Raw genomic sequence first — 23,984 nt, forward strand, 5'->3', positions numbered from 1 at the left:
ATTGTTTATATCAAAAGTAAAGTGTGTTTTTCATTTTTACAAAATGGTACGCATGACTGTTTTGTCTTAATCATTGATCTATGCTTAACTGTATAGTTATACATTGTTACTACTTTAGCTCTGGTTGGATCATTTCGGTGACCAACACTGAATGTTGTGAATATTTATATAAATATTTCCTCCTGGAACATTTTGTTTTGTATACCTTTAGAACGTTTGCATTTTCTTGTCTGAGCAATTTGGTGCCTGCAGCCTGTCTCTGGTCACATGACTGGGTCTGGTTAGCAGGTGGACTTTGTGTATTCCCCTAGACAGCCACACACAATAGAAGCGTAGGCGTAACTTGATGGGCCACCCTGGGCAGAATGGGAGGGAAGAGCTGGGCCCAGTCTCACTTACACATGGATAGGCTGTGCCCTATCCCCACACAAAAGGCTGCATACCGCCTGTAGTTAGTCTGAAGCCAGTGCAGGGCATCTGTGCACTTCAAAGGCATATCTTTGAAGTCTACCCCACCTCAAAGGCACCACTATGTATAAGAAAGATATCTCAGACACTAACCTTTCAGCACACTTCTGGATCTGTGAATACTGTGTCAGGAAGAAGAACTGCTGTGCTGCCGAAGGACTGCCACTCGGCTGGACTGCACTCTGCTGGACTACCGCTTTGCTGTGCTGACCTGCTGTCTCCAGCCTTCTTGCCTGGGTGAGAAGGACTAGACCTGTGTGGCATGTTGTGATCTTAGAGTGTTTGGGCCCGATAGCTTTGGAATGGAATGTGATGCGTGAAAGGCCGTTGGAGACTGGTAGTCAGAGTGGACAGTCCTCTAATGAATAGGGTCTTTGTTATGGAATATTCTTCTTAAAATAAACTTTTGTCAAATATCGTATACAAGTGAAGCTGAGTCTTTAGAAGAGCCAGCCTTGCTAGGGTGAAAATAGCTTTGTAGGTGTTAGTCACTGGAAGTGCATACTTAAAATTAACTTTCTACATGTCCTACTTTTAAATACCACGTACTCTATCATACGTGCAATAAGACCTACACAGGGGTGACTTATTAATATTGAAAGGAAGGCCCTGTCAGAAGGGTTTATTTTGAAAGGCGGAATTTCAGTTTTTACACAGGCTATAATGGTAGGCCTGAAGCCATGTTTACACTATCACTGTAGTGGATGGCAAAATATGTGCACTAGTCCACTAGTGGCATTTAACATACAGGCCCTCAGTACACCTTTTACAATATACTAGGAACTTATATGTAAGTTAAGCATGCCAATTAGGAGTATATAAATTCAACCATGTTAAAAGAAGAAGCACAGGCACTTTACTGCTGGTTAGCAAGGGTAAAGTGCCCAGAGATCTACAGCCAACACAAACGGGGCATAATTCTGGTGGGTACACCACGCGAAAGATAGTAATTTTCTACAAGATCCTACTTGCCCTCTCGTCTGGGGTATATCTCCCTTTGTTATTGGTCTTTGTATATGTTGGGATATCTCCACTGACACTCCAAAGGCTGGTGTTCTATGTCAGTTTGGAAAGCTCTCAGTTGTACACTTGCTTGTAACTTTGATTCTTTATTCTTATTGAAGGAACGTTACTGAAGACATTTTAATAGTCAACCTTGCATTTTCCACTTTTTTTACCTGTCTGAATGAGTATTTCCATTTCTGGCATACTGGGGACGTGGACAGTATTCAGGTTGAATAGCATAGCCGTGATAAATGAACGGCTCATTACTAACTGGGCATGTGTTTTTAGATTGGCTACATTGCTGTTTATTTATTTCACTCTACACTTAACGGAACTTTAATCTACACTGTTAATTCTATGTCGTATGAACCCTAGAACAAGAAAACCCTGCTTGTGAAACTTGTACAGATTTTGACTAAAACTCTGGGTCACAGTGTTCTGTTAGTTCTGACTTGCATCTGTTATTTGACTCTTTTTAATGTTTTTTTTCCAGAAGTCATCAATGCAACATAACTCATTTTTTAATAACAATAATAAATGAGTTAGGACGAAGACTTCAGAAGCTGTCAAACACCAATCAAAATACAGCACAAAACACACACAAAATAACTTGAGACAATGGTACTAAAAATAGTTCTTTCTAGTATGCAATCAAGGAATGCCATACTGTACAACATAATCAGCTTATCCCCCAATCCATGCAACTGTTGCAAGTAGCAAACGAGGTGGGCTTCCATAAAACTCGTGTAAGGCATTTCAGTTGCTGTTATGTATGTGAGAGATTGTCGGGCTGAACGATGCAACTACTGAACTCCAGCAGTCGTTTGAACTCGCGGCTCTCCCGGAGCATGAACTGAGCAGGAATCTGACCGACTCGCAGCTGACCTTCCTAAATTTAAATGGAGCAAGCAAATGGAAAGAAGAACCCCGCACAAGCGCCTGATAAATACCAACAAGAATAGCCCAATCTGTTATGGCCGACACGCTACACCCCAAAAATAAAGTGTTCCGCCAGACTGAAGGCAAGCTCCTACCGAATAACTTTCTGTGAGAGGCCCACTGTGGATGCTTACTTTTGGTACCTGTAGCTGATCACATGCTGGACATGTTGAAACATCCTGAGAGGCTGCCTCTCAACTCCGGTTGAGTCATTCACATACTACTTATAACGAAGTACACTCAAAGGCAATACGGGTTCCACATATATTGCATGTTTTTGTTTCAATCAATAGGTTTGTCAAAAACTATCAATTGCGTCTCTCCTCTAGAAAGTGCCATTCTATCAAATACCAGCGCACCAGGGACCACTAGGATCCCCATTCCACCATCAATGCTAATTGACCTTAGACCGATGAGAAATCAACCGCAATGAAACTACTGAAACATACCTTCCAAAGTGCTGACGCCTCTATGCATTCGCTGTGATAGTATCCCCAATTGCAACTAGTGACCCCAGTGTCAGTGCAAGAACCCCCAGTCCAGTGCTTAATTTGTGCTTCAGGTGCCGGGCACTGGCTCTTAATTTTGAGGGCCGGGGCTTATTCTTCTGCCTCAAGCGTTTGCTGCGAGCAAAAAACAACATGTGGGAAAGACGGAGAAAGAGAAAAAACGAAAAAGCGTCACAAAGGGAGAAAGCAGAAAGCTGCAAAAGTGAGCTGAAGGGGCAGGGAGTGGCTCTAAATGAATTGGAGAGGCCCGAGATGGCTTCAGGATTATGCTGCCTCAGTATTCCGTGTTGGCACATTTAATTGCCGCAGCGTTGTGTTTAAGAGGAGGGCTTTGGGCACCAGCACGTTTTTATTTACAAATTAAGCTCTGCCCAAATCACAAATGCGTTTGTTTCACAGCTCCATTTCCTTTGGATTGAATAAGGCACCACAGCTAGTGCTTCTAAGGACACGGCTTAAGGTGTTGAAGGAAATCTGGACAACATAATACTCAGAACTTTGCTGATAATCATTGCTAGCCCTGCTCTCAAAAAGAAACCGAGTGAACTCTGTTTAATACTAATCGATCATGTAGGTTTTTTTTCTGTTTGGCTTTACACCATCGAACCACCTAAAATATTTTTTTCTATTTTTTCCACCTATATGTTCCTCATGCTTTCCGTGAAACCACTTTTGTCCTGTGAATTTTCAAAATATGTGAGACGTCACATATGGACTTCTATTTACTACCATTCAGTATTCTCAATATGTAAATTATTATTATTATTATTACTAGTAGTAGTAGTAGTAGTAGTAGTAGTAGTAGTACTAGTAGCAATATATGTAGTAATATTAATATAGCTACTACAATTATTACTGCTAATAATAATACTTTGTTTTATATTATGCTTAGTAGCAAGGTTTAAATATTCTAAATATCAGGTTTTGATTGTCAGTTCCAATTAAATATACTGAATTTAGCAACCTCGAAGTATGAATTGGTTTGCCACTTTGACTGGTCACTGTGCGCCGGTGGATGAACGTAACATAACATTACTGCTACTTCTGTATCCTACATTAGATTTCAACAAAATCTCGTTCAATCTTAAATTTCACTCCAAATTCTGTGGTTCTAAAGCATGAATCTAGTACACTGACACTTTCATATAATTTTCACCATTGACCAGTATTGACCACCATTGACATGTTATAATGACAGCTTTAACTGATTCTGAGAATTGGGAACAGGGTGGCAAATGAATTCATGGACACATTGACCTGTTGTGATTTCACAGGTGTATTCATTTGTCTAAATCAATGAGTCCCTAAATTCCTGTTTGAAGAGTGTGGCAGTTTCAAAACAACCTTATATTGAGTTAAAGGTGTAAAGATAGTCTGCTAGCATTAGTTACAATGACCATCTGCATCTCATTCTGAAATGTCAGGAATTTATGTCTTAAAAAATAACCGACCCTATTTTCAATGTCATTTTCTCTATAGTACTTCAGTTGCAGGACTCAATCCAAAATTATCAAAATATAACCTTCCGTTAGAAGTGTGTGGTAAAAGTGTAGAGCAACAAAAATGCCCTCTAATGAGGGACATATTTGGAACAGCTTTGAATTTATGATCCAATTTCAGCTCTTTCATTGCTTCTTTGGTTGGGTCACCGGTGGTGATGCGTGAAACATAACTACAACATTTATCTGCAAAATCTCTGTAATAGGCTCACACATCACCCACATTCAAAATATATTCAAAGAAACAATGTGTAAAGCAATCTGTTTAAGAATTATTCAAGGGCATTTGGGTAAAACTATATGCAGAACAAAGCAACTCTTTGCAGAACATAGCTGCTCTATCAGGGGGACCCTGAAGGGATGGGACTCTGGAACAGAGCCTACTTTGTCTGTGCCTTAAAACGTCTCTGCTGTAATTAGGTCACAAGGCATTTTTCCTACTTTGCAATATTACCAATCATCTCTAGTATAACCATAAGATGCAGTGGTAATACCAGGAGATGGCTCTGTAATACTGTGTAACTCAAAGCTATGTCAAGGTAATTTTTGAAGCTCTATATAGGGCAGAACGAGATGCCTGTAATGGCATTCTCTGAGCAATAATTTCTCTTGTATTCATCAGCTCGCTTTCTAACAGTTGCCACCAATAACTGTGCAACTTTTCTCTCTGCAACATATCTCTGGCAGCAAATAGCTGCTGGATACACATCTGAAAATCGCCTGTAGATCCAGTATAAATGGGTCATCTCCAGGGACAGACAGCAACCCAAAACCAGCCTTGACAAAATATTCAAATCAGTCCGCACTCTACCTCTTCAGTTCTCTATCTCCTTCAATCTCTCTAACCCTCTCTCGTTCCATCTCTCTTGCCTCCTTTTGACCCCGTTTTGTCCACTGCCAAATACCCTGGGGAGCTGTCAACCTTCAAAACCCAGCCTCCAATGGATCCTGTCCCTGGGGAAATTCCCAATGGGGTAAACAGTCAGTGGGAATCTAGTCTTCACGTATATTAAAACTCCATATTTTGTTAATATCGGAGATTTATGTTAATAGTACTAAGATTCTAAATCAGAGGGGGTGGTCTATCAGTAGTCACACAAACAAATCATAGAAATAAAACATTGAATTACGAGTGAATGCAGTATTCATTCCAACAAGCTGAGGGAACTTGAGTTCAATAATAGATGACTCATGACAGAGTCATTGTCAATTTTGTCTTGAAGTGCCTGTGGTTTGGTTTAGACCTTAGGCTAAATGCATTCTACAACCTCGTACTATGGAATGTAAGGATCTGTTTTTATCCATGTTTGAGCAATGAATAGGTTCTTTAGGAGATCAGGAGAACAGTGGATGATCATACGCATCTGAGAAGGCCCTAGTGAGGTACACGTTTCTGGAAGTCCTGTGCCCTGGCCTCTGTGTGTAAGGTTTATGAATAGTGCAGAGGATCATCTTTTTTATTCTCTTCTCCACTGGTCGCAAGGGACGCACTTTCAAAGCTGCTTTCATGGGGCCCACCCCCTGTAAATTCAAACAAATTCGCACAACTTGATTTTGGAGTAATTTCTGAGGGAGTCTGGTAAAATCATATTACAGTAATGAAAGTGTGCCAACACCAGGGTTTGCATCATCTTAACTCCAAGGTTAGAAGAGAGCAGAGAAAGTAGTTTTTGCAAAACGAAAAGGGCAAATTGGTGCTCTTGATTACTGCATTGATTTGTACAATGAAATAGAGTTTGGAAACAAACAGAATTTTTATGCAATTGTGGAAAATTTAATTTTAATTTCAGGGGCCAGGTGAATAATATTGGATAGAAGCAACTTATTCAAACAACATGACCTAAATCTACGCTAACTTCACGCCTTAGAAGCATCCATTGATCGGGTAGCACATATGGTTTAGGCATGGTATGTATTGTTAATATTGATAAAAACGATGTCAATGTACGCCATGATATGTGTGATCTCGTAACAATGAACTCACATCACAGTTGTTGCATCCACCCATTGTGACCTCCTCATCAACCCCTAGACAGACATATGTGGTCAGGAAAGCCCTGTGACCTAGGCCTGAAGCAACTGATTGACAGATCACAGGTGGGGTGACAAGTAGCCCACAGACAAATGTGTGAACAGGAAAAACCCAAATCGAACCCTCAGATAGGCAGCAGCACCACAATGGTCCTAGGAGATAGGCCCTCATTAAAACACATTTGGCCGGAGGGGTGCACATTCTCAGAACACCATAAAAGTTAAATTCCACATGAAGTTAGGAACACTAAGCCAGTTAGAACACAGCACATGTGCAACACACAGTTATCAGGTGCTCCCCATGCAGAACATTTGGACATGCTACCTACTCACCCGCATTATGTTAACGCAAGGTGGAGACCTATTGTTGCACCTTATCAGATGGTCAGAATTATGACTCTGTGACTAGGCCCAGATTCCTTTCTCCAAAGAATGCATAGATTTGTCTTATGACACTTCAAGAAATGTACATAAAGGCACTCAGAACCAATGTACTTTGAGACTGTCATAATTAAACCAACTGTTCCTGTTTTGCCAAGCGCCTCTTGTCTGTCATTTTTTAAGTAAACCCACATTTGAGCAACAGTATCCTGGTTTGTTGGCCTATTTTACAGTTGGAAGAGGATCTGGTTTTTATCAGTGTCCATCTGGCGGTTCGCTCTATATTGGTTCAGTAGCTGTGCCTGAGGGGACATTTAAATATTGAATAGGAGGGAGACAAGGAAAACCACTGAGGAATTCTGCATTGTACTGTAAGATTCAGAAACTCAGATTTGGCCTTGTTGGCTGCAACAAGATAAGAAAGATCAGATCAGTTCCAAGGTGGTTCCAGGCTGTCTATCCCATTCCTCAAGGTGAAACAGAAGATAAATGTGGTCCAGGGTTTTATAGTTTTTACAGTTTGAAGAGGATTTAGTTCTATTTTCCATCCAAGGAGAGTAGGAGGTCTGTATGATTAATGAAAAGGCTGAGTTGGTGCTCCTTGAAGGCTAATTACATGACTGATGATTATGATAGATTTGGTTGTGCTCAAGGTATTTTTGGAAGTTGCCATCTCCTCCTATGTGATCTTGGCAGGGAATGAGCAGTAAGAGACTTGGCACCAGGCAACTGCATGGGGTCAAGTGTGGGTTTCCTCTGGCAAAGAGTAATGCTGATATGCTTCAGGGATTTTAATACAAGAGAGGTTTCGCTGATGAATGTCAAATACGATGCTAAAGAGAAGGTATTTCCTCAGGCAAAAAGCTATGTGTGGATCAATAGAAAAGTTGGAAGATTTGGATTTGTAGACTAAGGCTCATAGTTCCTCTTTCTCCAATGGACAGTATGTAGCATGTAGAATGTAGTTACAGTGAGATAAGGAGTCTGACTTGTTTTACTGGCAAAGAAGTCATGTATATTTGTGACTTTAGATTCAAAAAATGCCAGAAGGTTCATGTGCTAAGAAGTCTCTAAAATGTGAGTAAGCATGAGGTTCATTGAGTTTCCAGGGGTATGAGTTGTGCCACGCACAACCTGAATGAAATCTATGACCTCAATATTTTTCAAGGTAATCAAATAATTGTTTGGAGTCTGCTCTGTCAACCCACAATTAAATCACCCATGAACAGATTTTCCCTGCCTGGAGGTGCCCAGTAAATTCAAGAAATTCTTTCAAGAATGGGGAGTTGATTCTAGGAAAATAACTGTAATGCAGAAGAGATATTTGAGTTGACTTAGTGTCAAGCAGCAATACACTGAACTGACAAGAATTGGATGTTGGGTATTTCTGTGCTAGTTAACTTGGCATTGTGAATTGCTACCTCTCCATCTTTTGTTTTTGAAATGTTGTCCTTCTGGATGTCTTTAAACCCTTTCAGAAGGATTTCAGAGAAGAAGATAACTACTTATTTGCAGTCCCACTTAGTTGTCTGACATTTAAATCAGAAGCAGATTAGGGAAGTTGAAGCTTCTTGTCTCCCTTGGACCGTACGCTAACAGAACATAGGTCCTTGAAGTATGATTGTAATAGGTTTAGGTAGTGACTTAGAATGTATTCTGAACTGTACCTTTTTCCATAGTGATTATGAAATGTGGCTTCACAAACTTTACAGGGACCTTGTGCTTTGTGGACACTGTCTTTGAAATGGTTCTGTATTGGCTTGTGAATCTATGTTTGGGGTTAATATGCCAATCGATATCTGGTAGTTATTTTTCAAGTGGTCCAATTCTGAAGGAATTAATTAATCTTTTATTGCATGATTAATTAAAATCGTTACAACAGATTAAAATAGATTAAAAAGGGAAAATAAAAGTAAACACCAAGAAACACCCTTCAAATGCCAAAGCTCTTAAGCAGCATACTCCTGCCTGGTGCCTATAAGGGTGCATAATCATAACACCTTCTATATAAATACAGTAAAATACAATAAAAACCCAGAAGAGAGTCCCACCCTGGGATCCCCAAAACACAAGCTGTTACAAAATAAGCACCCATTATGCCTCCTTCTGCGGGCACCAACTAATTGTTCAACTGTAGACCCAGTACCATATCCGACGTTCCCCGGGGCCATCGTAACTTTTATTTTTTTAAATAGATGTGCAAAGATACGTACCAAAGACCCTACTTACATGCCACAAAACCAACCAGACTCAAATGAGCTTGCCCGATAGCTGCTGGCTTCACAAAAAGATGAACTATATCAATGAGCTTTAGCAGTCTAAGATAGGAAACAATACAAACTCAACTCTGCCACTTAGGTCATGCTGAAGGGGAACAGAAGCCAGTGACATGGCCCTGAAGCTGCTGTGGATAGATTACCTCTCTCGGCTCGTCATCCAGGGCCGTTAAGTAGAGATGAGGGATAGCTTAGGTGGCATGAGCGATTTCGTCAGAGCCGTTTCTTTATAGGTCACTGATGACAAGTGGCCCATTTGACAATTATAGTGATTAAGCCAAGCACCAGGTCAAGATTCTGGTTAGAGAGATGAACCAATGTTCATTATACAATATGATCGTAGATAACCATACAGATTGTTTCTTTTTAGTTTCACACAGCCATGGTGTTGATTACACTCTTGTGCAAGCAGTTGGTGGGTTTGAATCAAGCCAAGCAAGCCTCATAATCTCACAGCTAAACAATATTAATCATCCCTTGGACAATATAAATGCATCTCAAGTATGAGTAACTCAGGAGTAACACCATGATATTTTGTCACAGAAATTACCAATACTGCAGTAAATCTGAGATTTAGCTCTATTATGCTATTCTAATTCATACCTAGAGATGCTTCTTAGAACTGAAAAATTATGGAAGAATTGGTGTTTCCGGACCCAGTTCCCAGACACAGTACTTCTGTTTTGCCTTTTTCCCATTTGAATATTGCTGCAGCTTTTTGCTGCTAAAATGTCCTTGAATGGGAAAAACCAAAATGCATATTTACCTGCATTACTTGTAACTCCCAGTTTGACCAGTAAAATGTGTTACCAGACGCTTCGTGAATTCCAGCCCACTTGTAATGAACTTTAGAGGCAAAATTCAGATATGAGATATGTGGAAGGTGTGATTCTCCTAAATTTGAGGATTTGGGGGCCAGATGTACAAATATTTTTAGCACTCGGAAATTGCCCGATTGGCAGAACTGGGCCGTTTAGAACCATTCAAAATCATATTCTTAAGTACCAACCCCTATTTTGCAATTCAGTAACCTATTACCAAATTGCAAAATGGGTTAGCGATTTGTATTAGGAAGGGGCTTGTTTAGGTTGTCCCTTCCTAATAGCGACTCAAGTTGGTATGTGTTAATGTTTTGCAACCGAAATGCAGTCACAAAACATTCAAATTTTACTGACTCCTTGAAGGAGGTGGTAACCCATTCGCAAATGGGAAGGGATCCCCAAGGTACCCCTTCCCCTTTTTGAATATGGGTGAAAAAAATTTAGGAGCAGGCAGTGGTCCCACAGACACCTGCCTACTCTTAAAAAACTAAAACTAAATATTTTTGAAATGCATTCCTTTTTCCTTTAACGACAACGGGCTGCATTTAAAAAAATGCCTTATAAAAAAAGGAATCACAAGACATAGCGGTCTGCTGACCACAGCAGGCCACTATACCTGTGATTCTTGCAATTTACAATGGGTCGCAAAGCACAACCTACCTAATGAATATTAATGAGGTAGGCCTATTTGCGACCCAATTCAACTCACACACTGTGTTAAGGACACATTGGTACAGGGGTGTTTTTTATGCACACATAAATTAAACGATTTGCCTAGAATCATACTATTTTGGGCAAACTTGAAAGTGGAGATTAAGATACAGAATTGCAGATACGAAATTGAGCAATTGAGCCATTAAACCACACATTTTTCTATCATTATATTGGTGTATTTCAACGTAGGAGTTTGCCAGCAGCTCTTTGGGCTATACATATATGTTGGAGAGTTAAGTAGTGTGGGATCTGGTCCTGGTTGACACTATAGGAAGGTGCAGAAATAAAGTCTTCAATCGTCATTTTTGGTTATGTGTTTGTAATCCAACAGGAATCTGTGAAAAAACTTTCAGCATGTTCATTGCCTAAGTTCAAGGTGGTGAGGAGAATCAAAAGATCCATTGTGTCAAACTCTGTATAGTATTTAATGATGATGAATGGGCACACTCATCCTTCGTCAAGGACTTGAAGAGTACTGTTGACAACTAGCATGGAATCAGTGTTCTGTGCGACAGATGTCAGCAGGGGGCAGGGAGATGGTATGGAAGGGGCAACCATTTTACCACCATTCTTTACAAAAATTGTGTAATGCTAGGCTCCAGACAGTATAACATATGGATGCTGTTAGGTGCTTTTCACTCATGATTCACATGGTGGCTGTGTGAAAGTAGATATAATAGCTGTTGGGTGGTATGTATCTACTAGTCTACAATGCTCATATGCATAGATGTGTCTGCTTGGGGGCAGCAAGTTGAAGCATACAAGTCAGATGCTGTCCATCATATCAGATTAAACCTATGTGTTATTTGATTATATTTAATGTTTAAATGTATATGTGTAGTAGTAAATGTTGAGGACTTTTTTTTATCTCAAGCAATCTCATTGCAAAGGTACTGTTAAAGAAAGACAAACTATCCCCAACACACAAAGATGCACACACACACAAATACTCATTACAAACACATGCCCACATAAACAAAACTCATCCGTAGTTTACTAGTCATAGTTATTCACACATGTGAAAATGTGTTCTCTGGTTCCTGAACAAAGTGTGTTGTTTTCACACCAGGGAATATTTCTAAGAGCTGACAACTTGATGTGTTTCATATCTGGATAATTCAAACCAGAAACAAAATATTTCAGAAATCAGCAGATTGTGAGGTTGATGAAGGGTTCTGTGACAGTTGTTCATTTTAAATATCTCTGGGGCTGCGCTACTTGTGAGGATGATTACACATTTGTGTGGTGCACGCATGATAACCCACGTGGGCCGATGCGGGCTAGAAAATCAAAACCACAAACTGTGTTGATGGGGAATATTGAAATCCATTAACACATACACAACGAATAGCATTACATATATACAAAATATGAGCTTTAGTTGCTTGCTAGCAGTTTATTATAGCCATACTACTAACCCATTTGTATCAGGCATGTCTACATTGTTTATTTGATCATATTATATCAGAGGTAAAACAGCTAAACTTTCTCTCAGTATGGGATTCAAGGAATCATGGTGTAACCATGCACCTGCTATAAGTATTACAAGTAAGCAAGGTTAATTAGTTTTGCCAACACTTGTTTAAATATTATATTTAGTCTTGCCAGTGTTTATGGTATGTGCTTTAACTGACCAGGTGGATATCATCAAGAACACACATGCAAATAATTATCCCAAAAATAGTACATTTGGTATTCATTTTAATAGGAAGAAAGTGACTTCATGTGTGAGAAATAGTGGAACACGAAGAAATTACTAATAATTAACATTGTCCCCCCATTTCTGTGCCTTTAAAGATCATCAACACTGGCAAAGTGTCCTCTATTGTAAGGGTTTTGTGTAGCCCAACTCCTAACATTGAATAGGGCATTCCTAAGTGACATAATTATGTACCCTTAAATTACATACCCCTTAATAAACAAAGTCACAAGTTCAGGCTGACAGCGATGGATTGCGGGCCGGCAACAGGGACCCACTTAGGTCTGGTGAACACAGTACCTTAAATCTTGGTGCTCAGTCTGCGTGGCAGTGCTTTGCAAGACTTCAAGTTGTCCAACATTAGTTCCAAGGGAGCTGTGCAGTGAGGATTTGCAGGGCTGGGCGTTGCTTTGCATCAGTCCCGGTGAGCTGTGTGGCAAGGCTTTGCAAGACTTGGCGTCACTTTGCATTGGTCCAGGGGAACTGTGCGACAAATCTCGGTGGAGCCTGGTGTTGCTTTATCTTGGTTCAGACGAGCTACCATCTGTGCTGTGAGGCTTTGCAGGTCTTTGCACTGTTCTGCGTAGATTCCAATGAGGCTGGCAGCTCTGCATGGGTTCATGTCACTTTGTGTCAGTTCAGATGAAGACCACAGCTGGGCTTGACAGAAGCACCTTCAGCCATACTTCCAAGGGTCCAGAACTGCGGTGGCACCACTTAGGAGGGCAGGATTTACAGATGGCAGAGTCCAGGTGCTGGGTTCAAGGTTAATGGAAGCCTGTTATGTCCCTGAGGCTTCTGATCAGGAGGCCAGCCAACTAGCCATTGGAGTCACTCTTGGCTTTGGGGTTAAGAGATGCAGGTCCAGTCCTTCACACCCAGGTAATAGGGCAGCAGGTAGCAGGTCAGCAGGGCAGCAGTCCTTCAGAGCAGCAGTCTTTGAGAGCAGCAGCCAGCAGAGTGACAGTACTTTCAGCAACACAGCAGTCTTACTTCCTGGAAGAGTATCCACAGGTCCAGAAGTGTAATGAAGTAATGGTGTCTGAGTTGCAGTATTTATACAAAGTTGTGCCTCTGAAGTGGGATGAAGCTTCTAGAGTCATGCCTTTCAAGTGCACAGATGCCATGCTTCCTGACCCTGGCTCCAGACTAACTACACGGGTATGAAGACCTTTATTTTAACACAGGACACGGCCTATTCAGGTGTAAGTGAGATTGGGCCCTGCTCCTCCTTACCATCCTGCCAGGGATGGCGAATCCAGTCACATCTAAGCTTCTGATTGTGTGTGGCTATCTAGGAGGAACATACAAAGCCCAACTGTAGTGGAGAAGTGTGGCTCAATGGTTAGAGCAGCAGACCCTGAAGCAGAGATCTGGCTCAAGACCAGGGTTCAAATCCCGCTTCGGCAGGTCTTGGGCTCAATTCCCCTTGACCAGATAATTCTCACCTCGGTGCCTAATCTAATTCATGGGTCCCACTCTGCAACTCTGGGCAATAGCTTGCTTAATCTCCACAACGGCCCCAACAGTGCTTGGATGCCTCGCTTCACCCTGGGGGTGCTCAGGAGTGGGCACCTCACAGGGAAAAGCCAGGAGGGGTTCCATAGCGGTATGAGTACAGTGCCTTGAGACCCTAACGGGTGAGTAGTGCGCTATACAAGTGCTAATTTACATTTACATTTAGTTACAACAAGTCATGAGACCCACAGACTGGCTACAGGCACCAAATGGCTAAGGCAAGAAAATGCCAACTTCCTAAAAGTCACATTTTCAAAATTGTAATTTTAAATCAACTTCACCATAAATTAGGATTTGTCTTTATATTTATAGAGACACTAGGCAAGGAAAGGCTACCTGTTCCCTTTTAAAAAGTGTAATAAGGTAATTCAATGATATCCTATGGGAGAGGTAGGCCGTGCAGTATTGAAAAATGAACTTAGGAGTTTTTCACTACCAGGACATGTAAAACTTAAAAGTACATGCTCTACTTTTCTAAATAAATCGTACCCTGTCCTCTGGGTTGTCCAGCGCCTACTCTAGGGCTCACATATTAGTATTAAAAATGAAGGTTTAAGCCTGGTAAAATGTTTATTTTGCCAGGTCAACATGGCATTTTAAAACTGCACAAACACACGTCAATGCATGTTTTTTACAGTGCTGCTTAAGCCATTTATGTGAATGGCACAACCAGTGCTACTGGCCCACTAGTAGAATTTAATTTTCAGGCCCTGGGCACAGGTAACACCACTTTACTAAGGACTTACAAGTAAATTAAATAGGGCAATTGCGTGTCTGTGAATTCTATTATGTTTCAAGGAGAGAATAGAAGCACTTCGGCACTGGTTAGCATTGGTAAAGTGCACACAGTCACAAGAACAACAAAAACGAATTCAGCAAAATGGAGGAGTGAAAGCAAAAGTCTAGGGATGACCTTGCAGAAAAGGCCAAGTCCAAAACCCATTCTTATAAACTGTATTTGGCAACCTCCAATTATAAAAGTTATCTATATCAGTCACTGAGTATATCCCTTGATGATTATGACAATTCAGTTGCCAACAAATCAGATCTCAAATATCTTGAACAAATAACTATGAACTAACAACGAAACAGTAGGGCATATGATTTTGAGGAACGCGGAATGGGGTACTCCAAGCACTCCAGAAACAGATCTGATTGCTCGCCCATCAAGAGTAATTCAGTATACAAAATACAAATTATTTCATGAGGGAAAATGTGTGGCTGGTCTTCTATGACAGCCAAGTGTAGCATCTTATGAACCAGCACATAGAATGCTAAGCCACATCCATCCTACCAAAATCACACTTACTTCACATAGTCATCTCTTCTACAATCATGTGGAATGTGGGTGTAGATGACTTCTACAGCTCTCTCCGACCGCAACAATGCTTCCTAGTAGTAACGAATGTACATCATTGGGGCAATTAGTAAATAATTAATGCTTTGGGTGGAGTTTGTGAATGCTAACAGTGGATTGTACTAAACGGTAATCATCACTAGCGGCTTGTATGCCTGGTAATGGAATAGAAAAGTTATGTGTAGACATGGCGTTTTATATAAGCTCAAGGAGTCGAACTAATAACTGCTACTGACTGATGGACCTTTTTGACAGCGCAACAGTAAGGATGTTACAAATGGGTCGATGTTAAGACAGAGTCAGTACCTGAGGAATCATTGAGGCTGAAGGAGATCTGAACTGGTTTAGCAGCTGGTACCCTCGCTGTGGTGATCATGTGGGCTTCTGTTGTTAGGCTGCAAAAAAAGATGTGAAATATAAATTAATGTCAGAAGCTAACCAAAGACAACCAAGCCTAACAAACCAACGACAAGATAGCAGAGAATAAAAATACAGAATCCAGCACCTAATATGTCCAGAGCTAAGGCTATAATTACACACATCTGGTTCCATTAAATTATATTTAACAATAGTTGACCCTGTGACACTGGAGTAAAGTATTGTCTGCGATACCTCGACAGCGAAGACATGGCTTACCACCTAATTGGGAGAAAAATGAAACATAAGTTCAAAACACTCCTTACTTGGTATCAATGATTACATCATGACATAAGCTAAATTCCTCCTTTTATTCCTGCCAGTGCCAAGAGTGTTTCATGTCCAAAACAAGCATCCCTATCATAAACTCTGAGAGGCCATAAACTGAGAATAATGAGTATCTGAGCGGGCAGATCTCGAAAAAAATCGAAAGATATATTATTTTGAGGTTAGCATAAAGTTTAGGGATTTTCTGTAGGGCTGTGTCGTTAGATAAGTCACCATAGTAAGAAGGAAGGTGAAAGGTGAAAAACTATGAATAGGTTAATACATCTTTCATTGCCAGCCTCATACATTGCTGAACCACTGACGAGGTTTCAAGCCAAAATTGGTATTTTATGTCATAATTGGGATTTATTTTCTTTTTCACGTTTTATGCGTGACCACACTGAATACGACCGAAAGTGTTAAAACTGCCTCTAAATTGTAAACAGTGATGCAGGTACTCTGTAAAGAAATGGCTCCCTGTTGCAGTTACCCCCCACTTTTTGCCTGATACTGATGCTGACTTGACTGAGAAGTGTGCTGGGACCCTGCTAACCAGGCCCCAGCACCAGTGTTCTTTCACCTAAAATGTACCATTGTTTCCACAATTGGCACAACCCTGGCACCTAGGTAAGTCCCTTGTAACTGGTACCCATGGTACCAAGGGCCCTGATGCCAGGGAAGGTCTCTAAGGGCTGCAGCATGTCTTATGCCACCCTAGGGACCCCTCAGTCAGCACAGACACACTGCTTGCCAGCTTGTGTGTGCTGATGGGGAGAAAATGACTAAGTCAACATGGCACTCCCCTCAGGGTGCCATGCCAACCTCCCACTGCCTGTGGCATAGGTAAGTCACCCCTCTAGTAGGCCTTACAGCCCTAAGGCAGGGTGCACTATACCACAGGTGAGGGCATATGTGCATGAGCACTATGCCCCTACAGTGTCTAAGCAAAACCTTAGACATTGTAAGTGCAGGGTAGCCATAAGAGTATATGGGCTGGGAGTCTGTCAAAAACGAACTCCACAGCTCCATAATGGCTACACTGAATACTGGGAAGTTTAGTATCAAACTTCTCAGAATAATAAACCCACACTGATGCCAGTGTTGGATTTATTAAAAAATGCACACAGAGGGCATCTTAGAGATACCCCCTGTATTTTACCCAATTGTTCAGTGCAGGACTGACTGGTCTGTGCCAGCCTGCTGCTGAGAGACGAGTGTCTGACCTCATGCGGTGAGAGCCTTTGTGCTCTCTGAGGACAGAAACAAAGCCTGCTCTGGGTGGAGGTGCTTCACACCTCCCCCCTGCAGGAACTGTAACCCCTAGCAGTGAGCTTCAAAGGCTCAAGCTTCGTGTTACAATGCCCCAGGGCACTCCAGCTAGTGGAGTTGCCCGCCTCCTGGACCCAGCCCCCACTTTTGGCGGCAAGTCCAGGAGAGATAATGAGAAAAACAAGGAGGAGTCACTGGCCAGTCAGGACAGCCCCTAAGGTGTCCTGAGCTGAGGTGACTCTGACTTTTAGAAATCCTCCATCTTGTAGAAGGAGGATTCCCCCAATAGGATTAGGGATGTGACCCCCTCCCCTTGGGAGGAGGCACAAAGAGGGTGTACCCACCCTCAGGGCTAGTAGCCATTGGCTACTAACCCCCCAGACCTAAACACGCCCTTAAATTTAGTATTTAAGGGCTACCCTGAACCCTAGAAAATTAGATTCCTGCAACTACAAGAAGAAGGACTGCCTAGCTGAAAAACCCCTGCAGAGGAAGACCAGAAGACGACAACTGCCTTGGCTCCAGAAACTCACCGGCCTGTCTCCTGCCTTCCAAAGATCCTGCTCCAGCGATGCCTTCCAAAGGGACCAGCGACCTCGACATCCTCTGAGGACTGCCCCTACTTCGAAAAGACAAGAAACTCCCGAGGACAGCGGACCTGCTCCAAGAAAAGCTGCAACTTTGTTTCCAGCAGCTTTAAAGAACCCTGCAAGCTCCCCGCAAGAAGCGTGAGACTTGCAACACCGTACCCGGCGACCCCGACTCGGCTGGTGGCGATCCAACACCTCAGGGGGGACCCCAGGACTACTCTCATACTGTGAGTACCAAAACCTGTCCCCCCTGAGCCCCCACAGCGCCGCCTGCAGAGGGAATCCCGAGGCTTCCCCTGACCGCGACTCTTTGAACCTAAAGTCCCGACGCCTGGGAGAGACCCTGCACCCGCAGCCCCCAGGACCTGAAGGACCGGACTTTCACTGGAGAAGTGACCCCCAGGAGTCCCTCTCCCTTGCCCAAGTGGAGGTTTCCCCGAGGAATCCCCCCCTTGCCTGCCTGCAGCGCTGAAGAGATCCCGAGATCTCTCATAGACTAACATTGCGAACCCGACGCCTGTTCCTACACTGCACCCGGCCGCCCCCGCGCTGCTGAGGGTGAAATTTCTGTGTGGACTTGTGTCCCCCCCGGTGCCCTACAAAACCCCCCTGGTCTGCCCTCCGAAGACGCGGGTACTTACCTGCAAGCAGACCGGAACCGGGGCACCCCCTTCTCTCCATTCTAGCCTATGTGTTTTGGGCACCACTTTGAACTCTGCACCTGACCGGCCCTGAGCTGCTGGTGTGGTGACTTTGGGGTTGCTCTGAACCCCCAACGGTGGGCTACCTTGGACCAAGAACTAAGCCCTGTAAGTGTCTTACTTACCTGGTTAACCTAACAAATACTTACCTCCCCTAGGAACTGTGAAAATTGCACTGTGTCCACTTTTAAAACAGCTATTTGTGAATAACTTGAAAAGTATACATGCAATTTTGATGATTTGAAGTTCCTAAAGTACTTACCTGCAATACCTTTCGAATGAGATATTACATGTAGAATTTGAACCTGTGGTTCTTAAAATAAACTAAGAAAAGATATTTTTCTATACAAAACCTATTGGCTGGATTTGTCTCTGAGTGTGTGTACCTCATTTATTGTCTATGTGTATGTACAACAAGTGCTTAACACTACTCCTTGGATAAGCCTATTGCTCGACCACACTACCACAAAAATAGAGCATTAGTATTATCTATTTTTACCACTATTTTACCTCTAAGGGGAACCCTTGGACTCTGTGCATGCTATTCCTTACTTTGAAATAGCACATACAGAGCCAACTTCCTACATTGGTGGATCAGCGGTGGGGTACAAGACTTTGCATTTGCTGGACTACTCAGCCAATACCTGATCACACGACAAATTCCAAAATTGTCATTAGAAATTGATTTTTGCAATTTGAAAAGTTTTCTAAATTCTTAAAAGACCTGCTAGGGCCTTGTGTTAGATCCTGTTTAGCATTTCTTTTAGAGTTTAAAAGTTTGTAAAAGTTTGAATTAGATTCTAGAACCAGTTGTAGATTCTTAAAAAGTATTCCAACTTTTAGAAGCAAAATGTCTAGCACAGATGTGACTGTGGTGGAACTCGACACCACACCTTACCTCCATCTTAAGATGAGGGAGCTAAGGTCACTCTGTAAAATAAAGAAAATAACAATGGGCCCCAAACCTACCAAAATACAGCTCCAGGAGCTTTTGGCAGAGTTTGAAAAGGCCAACCCCTCTGAGGGTAGCAACTCAGAGGAAGAGGATAGTGACTTGGAGGAAAATTCCCCCCTACCAGTCCTATCTAGGGAGAACAGGGTCCCTCAAACCCTGACTCCAAAAATAATAGTCAGAGATGCTGGTTCCCTCACAGGAGAGACCAACACCTCTGAAATCACTGAGGATAACTCCAGTGAAGATGACCCCCTGTTAGCCAGGATGGTCAAAAGATTGGCTTTGGAAAAGCAGCTCCTAGCCATAGAAAGGGAAAGAAAAGAGATGGGCCTAGGTCCCATCGATGGTGGCAGCAACTTAAATAGGGTCAGAGATTCTCCTGACATCCTAAAAATCCCCAAAGGGATTGTAACAAAATATGAAGATGGTGATGACATCACCAAATGGTTCACAGCTTTTGAGAGGGCTTGTGTAACCAGAAAAGTAAACAGATCTCACTGGGGTGCTCTCCTTTGGGAAATGTTCACTGGAAAGTGTAGGGATAGACTCCTCACACTCTCTGGAAAAGATGCAGAATCTTATGACCTCATGAAGGGTACCCTGATTGAGGGCTTTGGATTCTCCACTGAGGAGTATAGAATTAGATTCAGGGGGGCTCAAAAATCCTCGAGCCAGACCTGGGTTGATTTTGTAGACTACTCAGTAAAAACACTAGATGGTTGGTTAACTGGAAATGAAGTGTATGACTATGTTGGGCTTTATAATTTGTGTATGAAAGAACACATTTTAAGTAACTGCTTCAATGAAAAGTTGCATCAGTATCTGGTAGACCTAGGTCCAATTTCTCCCCAAGAATTGGGAAAGAAGGCAGACCACTGGGTCAAGACTAGGGTAACCAAAACTTCCACTGGGGGTGACCAAAAGAAAGGGGTTACAAAGCCTCCCCAGGAGAAAGTGGGTGACACTAGAAACAAAGAAAAAGAGTCCCCTGTAGGCCCCCAAAAACCAGACCAGGTGGGTGGGCCCAGAGACACAACCCAAAACCAAGGTGGGTACCAGGGTAAGAGCTGGGATGCCACTAAGGCATGGTGCCATAACTGTAAACAGACAGGGCACCACACCAAGGACACTTCTTGTCCCAAAAACAAACCCCCTAGCAAAATCCCAGGGGTGACCAGTGTAGCCATTGGGGATGACTCCTCAGATGAGGAGGTCTTCATAGCCTTCAACTGGAAAAAGGGCCCAACAGGTGAGTTGGAGATTCCAGAGGGAAGTAGACACTTCCACCACCTACAGGTGAATGGAATCCCAGCCACTGCCCTGAGAGACACTTGTGCCAGTCACACTATTGTGCATGACAGGCTGGTGTTCTCAAACCAGTACATCCCAGGTGAGATGGCCAGAGTAAGAGTTAGCCCAGACAGGGTCACTAATAGGCCTGTGGCTTTTGTGCCCATAGAAGTGGGTGGAACTTTTAGCTGGAGAAGGGTGGTAGTCAGTACAGACCTCCCCCTTGATTGTCTCCTTGGAAATGACTACCCAGAGGTTAGTCAGAGCCTAAGAGAAGAACTGGTCCAGGGCCAGTCCTCTCCCAAGGAGTCTGGAGTGCCTACCTCTGCAGTAAATGCAAGTAGGCCCCAGAAGAAAAAGAAAAGGAAACAGAGTAGGAAAGGTGGACAACCTTTAGCCAAGGTTCCAGCAAGCCAAGGAGATTCTGCTCCAGTGGGGGAGAACTCCAAAAGTGGCTCTGATAAAATCCAACCTGACCCACAAGAAGTCCTGGCTAGTCAGGCAACTGTTAAGCCTGAGTGGGTGGCTCCTCAGCTAACAGAAGAAAGAGTGGAAGAAGGGTGTTTACTACAAGATGTGGTAACCCCCCACTCTAATACAGCAGACAGGCACCCTGAACCCAAAGAAGCCTGTAACTTAGCCCCTTCCCTTGTAGGTGAAGAGCTAAAGGTGTGGTTCTGGGCACTGACAGCTGTCAGTGGCCTCTGCTGGGTGTTAGCCTTTATGGCTGCACTATCCTTGGCATGGTGGTCTGACCCCATGCCAAATAACAAGTTAGGCCCCCTGACCCTGTTGGTCATGGTGGGGTTACTCCAGCTCTGGGTAACCTCTTTGGGTAAGCTAGGGGTGACCCTGGCTAAGATAAGATTAGCAGAGGTGGATACCTCTAACCCCAAAATAGAGAGAATGGGTGAAGACATAAAAAGCACAGACAAGAGGCAGTTCAGACTAGGTCCTATCACTGTGGAAGTGGGTCAGTTCCCCAGAGGGAATGACCTGAACAGGAGGATGTAAGGCAGAGTAGGCCCTGCAACAAACCAGCCTATTTCCTCTACTCTTCCTCGCCTGACAGACTAGGAAGACTCTCCCAGCTTTGGCTGAGTCTCCTGGCCTGTGGGCTGGGGGGGGCTTGTGTAAAGAAATGGCTCCCTGTTGCAGTTACCCCCCACTTTTTGCCTGATACTGATGCTGACTTGACTGAGAAGTGTGCTGGGACCCTGCTAACCAGGCCCCAGCACCAGTGTTCTTTCACCTAAAATGTACCATTGTTTCCACAATTGGCACAACCCTGGCACCTAGGTAAGTCCCTTGTAACTGGTACCCATGGTACCAAGGGCCCTGATGCCAGGGAAGGTCTCTAAGGGCTGCAGCATGTCTTATGCCACCCTAGGGACCCCTCAGTCAGCACAGACACACTGCTTGCCAGCTTGTGTGTGCTGATGGGGAGAAAATGACTAAGTCAACATGGCACTCCCCTCAGGGTGCCATGCCAACCTCCCACTGCCTGTGGCATAGGTAAGTCACCCCTCTAGTAGGCCTTACAGCCCTAAGGCAGGGTGCACTATACCACAGGTGAGGGCATATGTGCATGAGCACTATGCCCCTACAGTGTCTAAGCAAAACCTTAGACATTGTAAGTGCAGGGTAGCCTTAAGAGTATATGGGCTGGGAGTCTGTCAAAAACGAACTCCACAGCTCCATAATGGCTACACTGAATACTGGGAAGTTTAGTATCAAACTTCTCAGAATAATAAACCCACACTGATGCCAGTGTTGGATTTATTAAAAAATGCACACAGAGGGCATCTTAGAGATACCCCCTGTATTTTACCCAATTGTTCAGTGCAGGACTGACTGGTCTGTGCCAGCCTGCTGCTGAGAGACGAGTGTCTGACCTCATGCGGTGAGAGCCTTTGTGCTCTCTGAGGACAGAAACAAAGCCTGCTCTGGGTGGAGGTGCTTCACACCTCCCCCCTGCAGGAACTGTAACCCCTAGCAGTGAGCTTCAAAGGCTCAAGCTTCGTGTTACAATGCCCCAGGGCACTCCAGCTAGTGGAGTTGCCCGCCTCCTGGACCCAGCCCCCACTTTTGGCGGCAAGTCCAGGAGAGATAATGAGAAAAACAAGGAGGAGTCACTGGCCAGTCAGGACAGCCCCTAAGGTGTCCTGAGCTGAGGTGACTCTGACTTTTAGAAATCCTCCATCTTGTAGAAGGAGGATTCCCCCAATAGGATTAGGGATGTGACCCCCTCCCCTTGGGAGGAGGCACAAAGAGGGTGTACCCACCCTCAGGGCTAGTAGCCATTGGCTACTAACCCCCCAGACCTAAACACGCCCTTAAATTTAGTATTTAAGGGCTACCCTGAACCCTAGAAAATTAGATTCCTGCAACTACAAGAAGAAGGACTGCCTAGCTGAAAAACCCCTGCAGAGGAAGACCAGAAGACGACAACTGCCTTGGCTCCAGAAACTCACCGGCCTGTCTCCTGCCTTCCAAAGATCCTGCTCCAGCGACGCCTTCCAAAGGGACCAGCGACCTCGACATCCTCTGAGGACTGCCCCTACTTCGAAAAGACAAGAAACTCCCGAGGACAGCGGACCTGCTCCAAGAAAAGCTGCAACTTTGTTTCCAGCAGCTTTAAAGAACCCTGCAAGCTCCCCGCAAGAAGCGTGAGACTTGCAACACCGTACCCGGCGACCCCGACTCGGCTGGTGGCGATCCAACACCTCAGGGGGGACCCCAGGACTACTCTCATACTGTGAGTACCAAAACCTGTCCCCCCTGAGCCCCCACAGCGCCGCCTGCAGAGGGAATCCCGAGGCTTCCCCTGACCGCGACTCTTTGAACCTAAAGTCCCGACGCCTGGGAGAGACCCTGCACCCGCAGCCCCCAGGACCTGAAGGACCGGACTTTCACTGGAGAAGTGACCCCCAGGAGTCCCTCTCCCTTGCCCAAGTGGAGGTTTCCCCGAGGAATCCCCCCCTTGCCTGCCTGCAGCGCTGAAGAGATCCCGAGATCTCTCATAGACTAACATTGCGAACCCGACGCCTGTTCCTACACTGCACCCGGCCGCCCCCGCGCTGCTGAGGGTGAAATTTCTGTGTGGACTTGTGTCCCCCCCGGTGCCCTACAAAACCCCCCTGGTCTGCCCTCCGAAGACGCGGGTACTTACCTGCAAGCAGACCGGAACCGGGGCACCCCCTTCTCTCCATTCTAGCCTATGTGTTTTGGGCACCACTTTGAACTCTGCACCTGACCGGCCCTGAGCTGCTGGTGTG

At 43.9% G+C, this 23,984-nt stretch overlaps 1 protein-coding gene across 6 annotated transcripts in view; it reads right to left on the reverse strand.

The window, feature by feature from the left end:
• The window catches only part of MAP3K7CL (MAP3K7 C-terminal like), a 207,190-nt gene that overhangs the window by 74,419 nt on the left and 108,787 nt on the right, over window positions 1–23,984 (reverse strand). For all 6 annotated transcript variants that reach the window (XM_069204069.1, XM_069204065.1, XM_069204066.1 and 3 more), the window contains exon 2: window positions 15,524–15,612. In XM_069204069.1, the coding sequence (XP_069060170.1) occupies window positions 15,524–15,612 (89 nt within the window). The remainder of the gene's footprint in view (window positions 1–15,523; window positions 15,613–23,984) is intronic.

Source organism: Pleurodeles waltl, chromosome 8, assembly GCF_031143425.1.
Source record: "Pleurodeles waltl isolate 20211129_DDA chromosome 8, aPleWal1.hap1.20221129, whole genome shotgun sequence".
NCBI lineage: Eukaryota > Metazoa > Chordata > Amphibia > Caudata > Salamandridae > Pleurodeles > Pleurodeles waltl.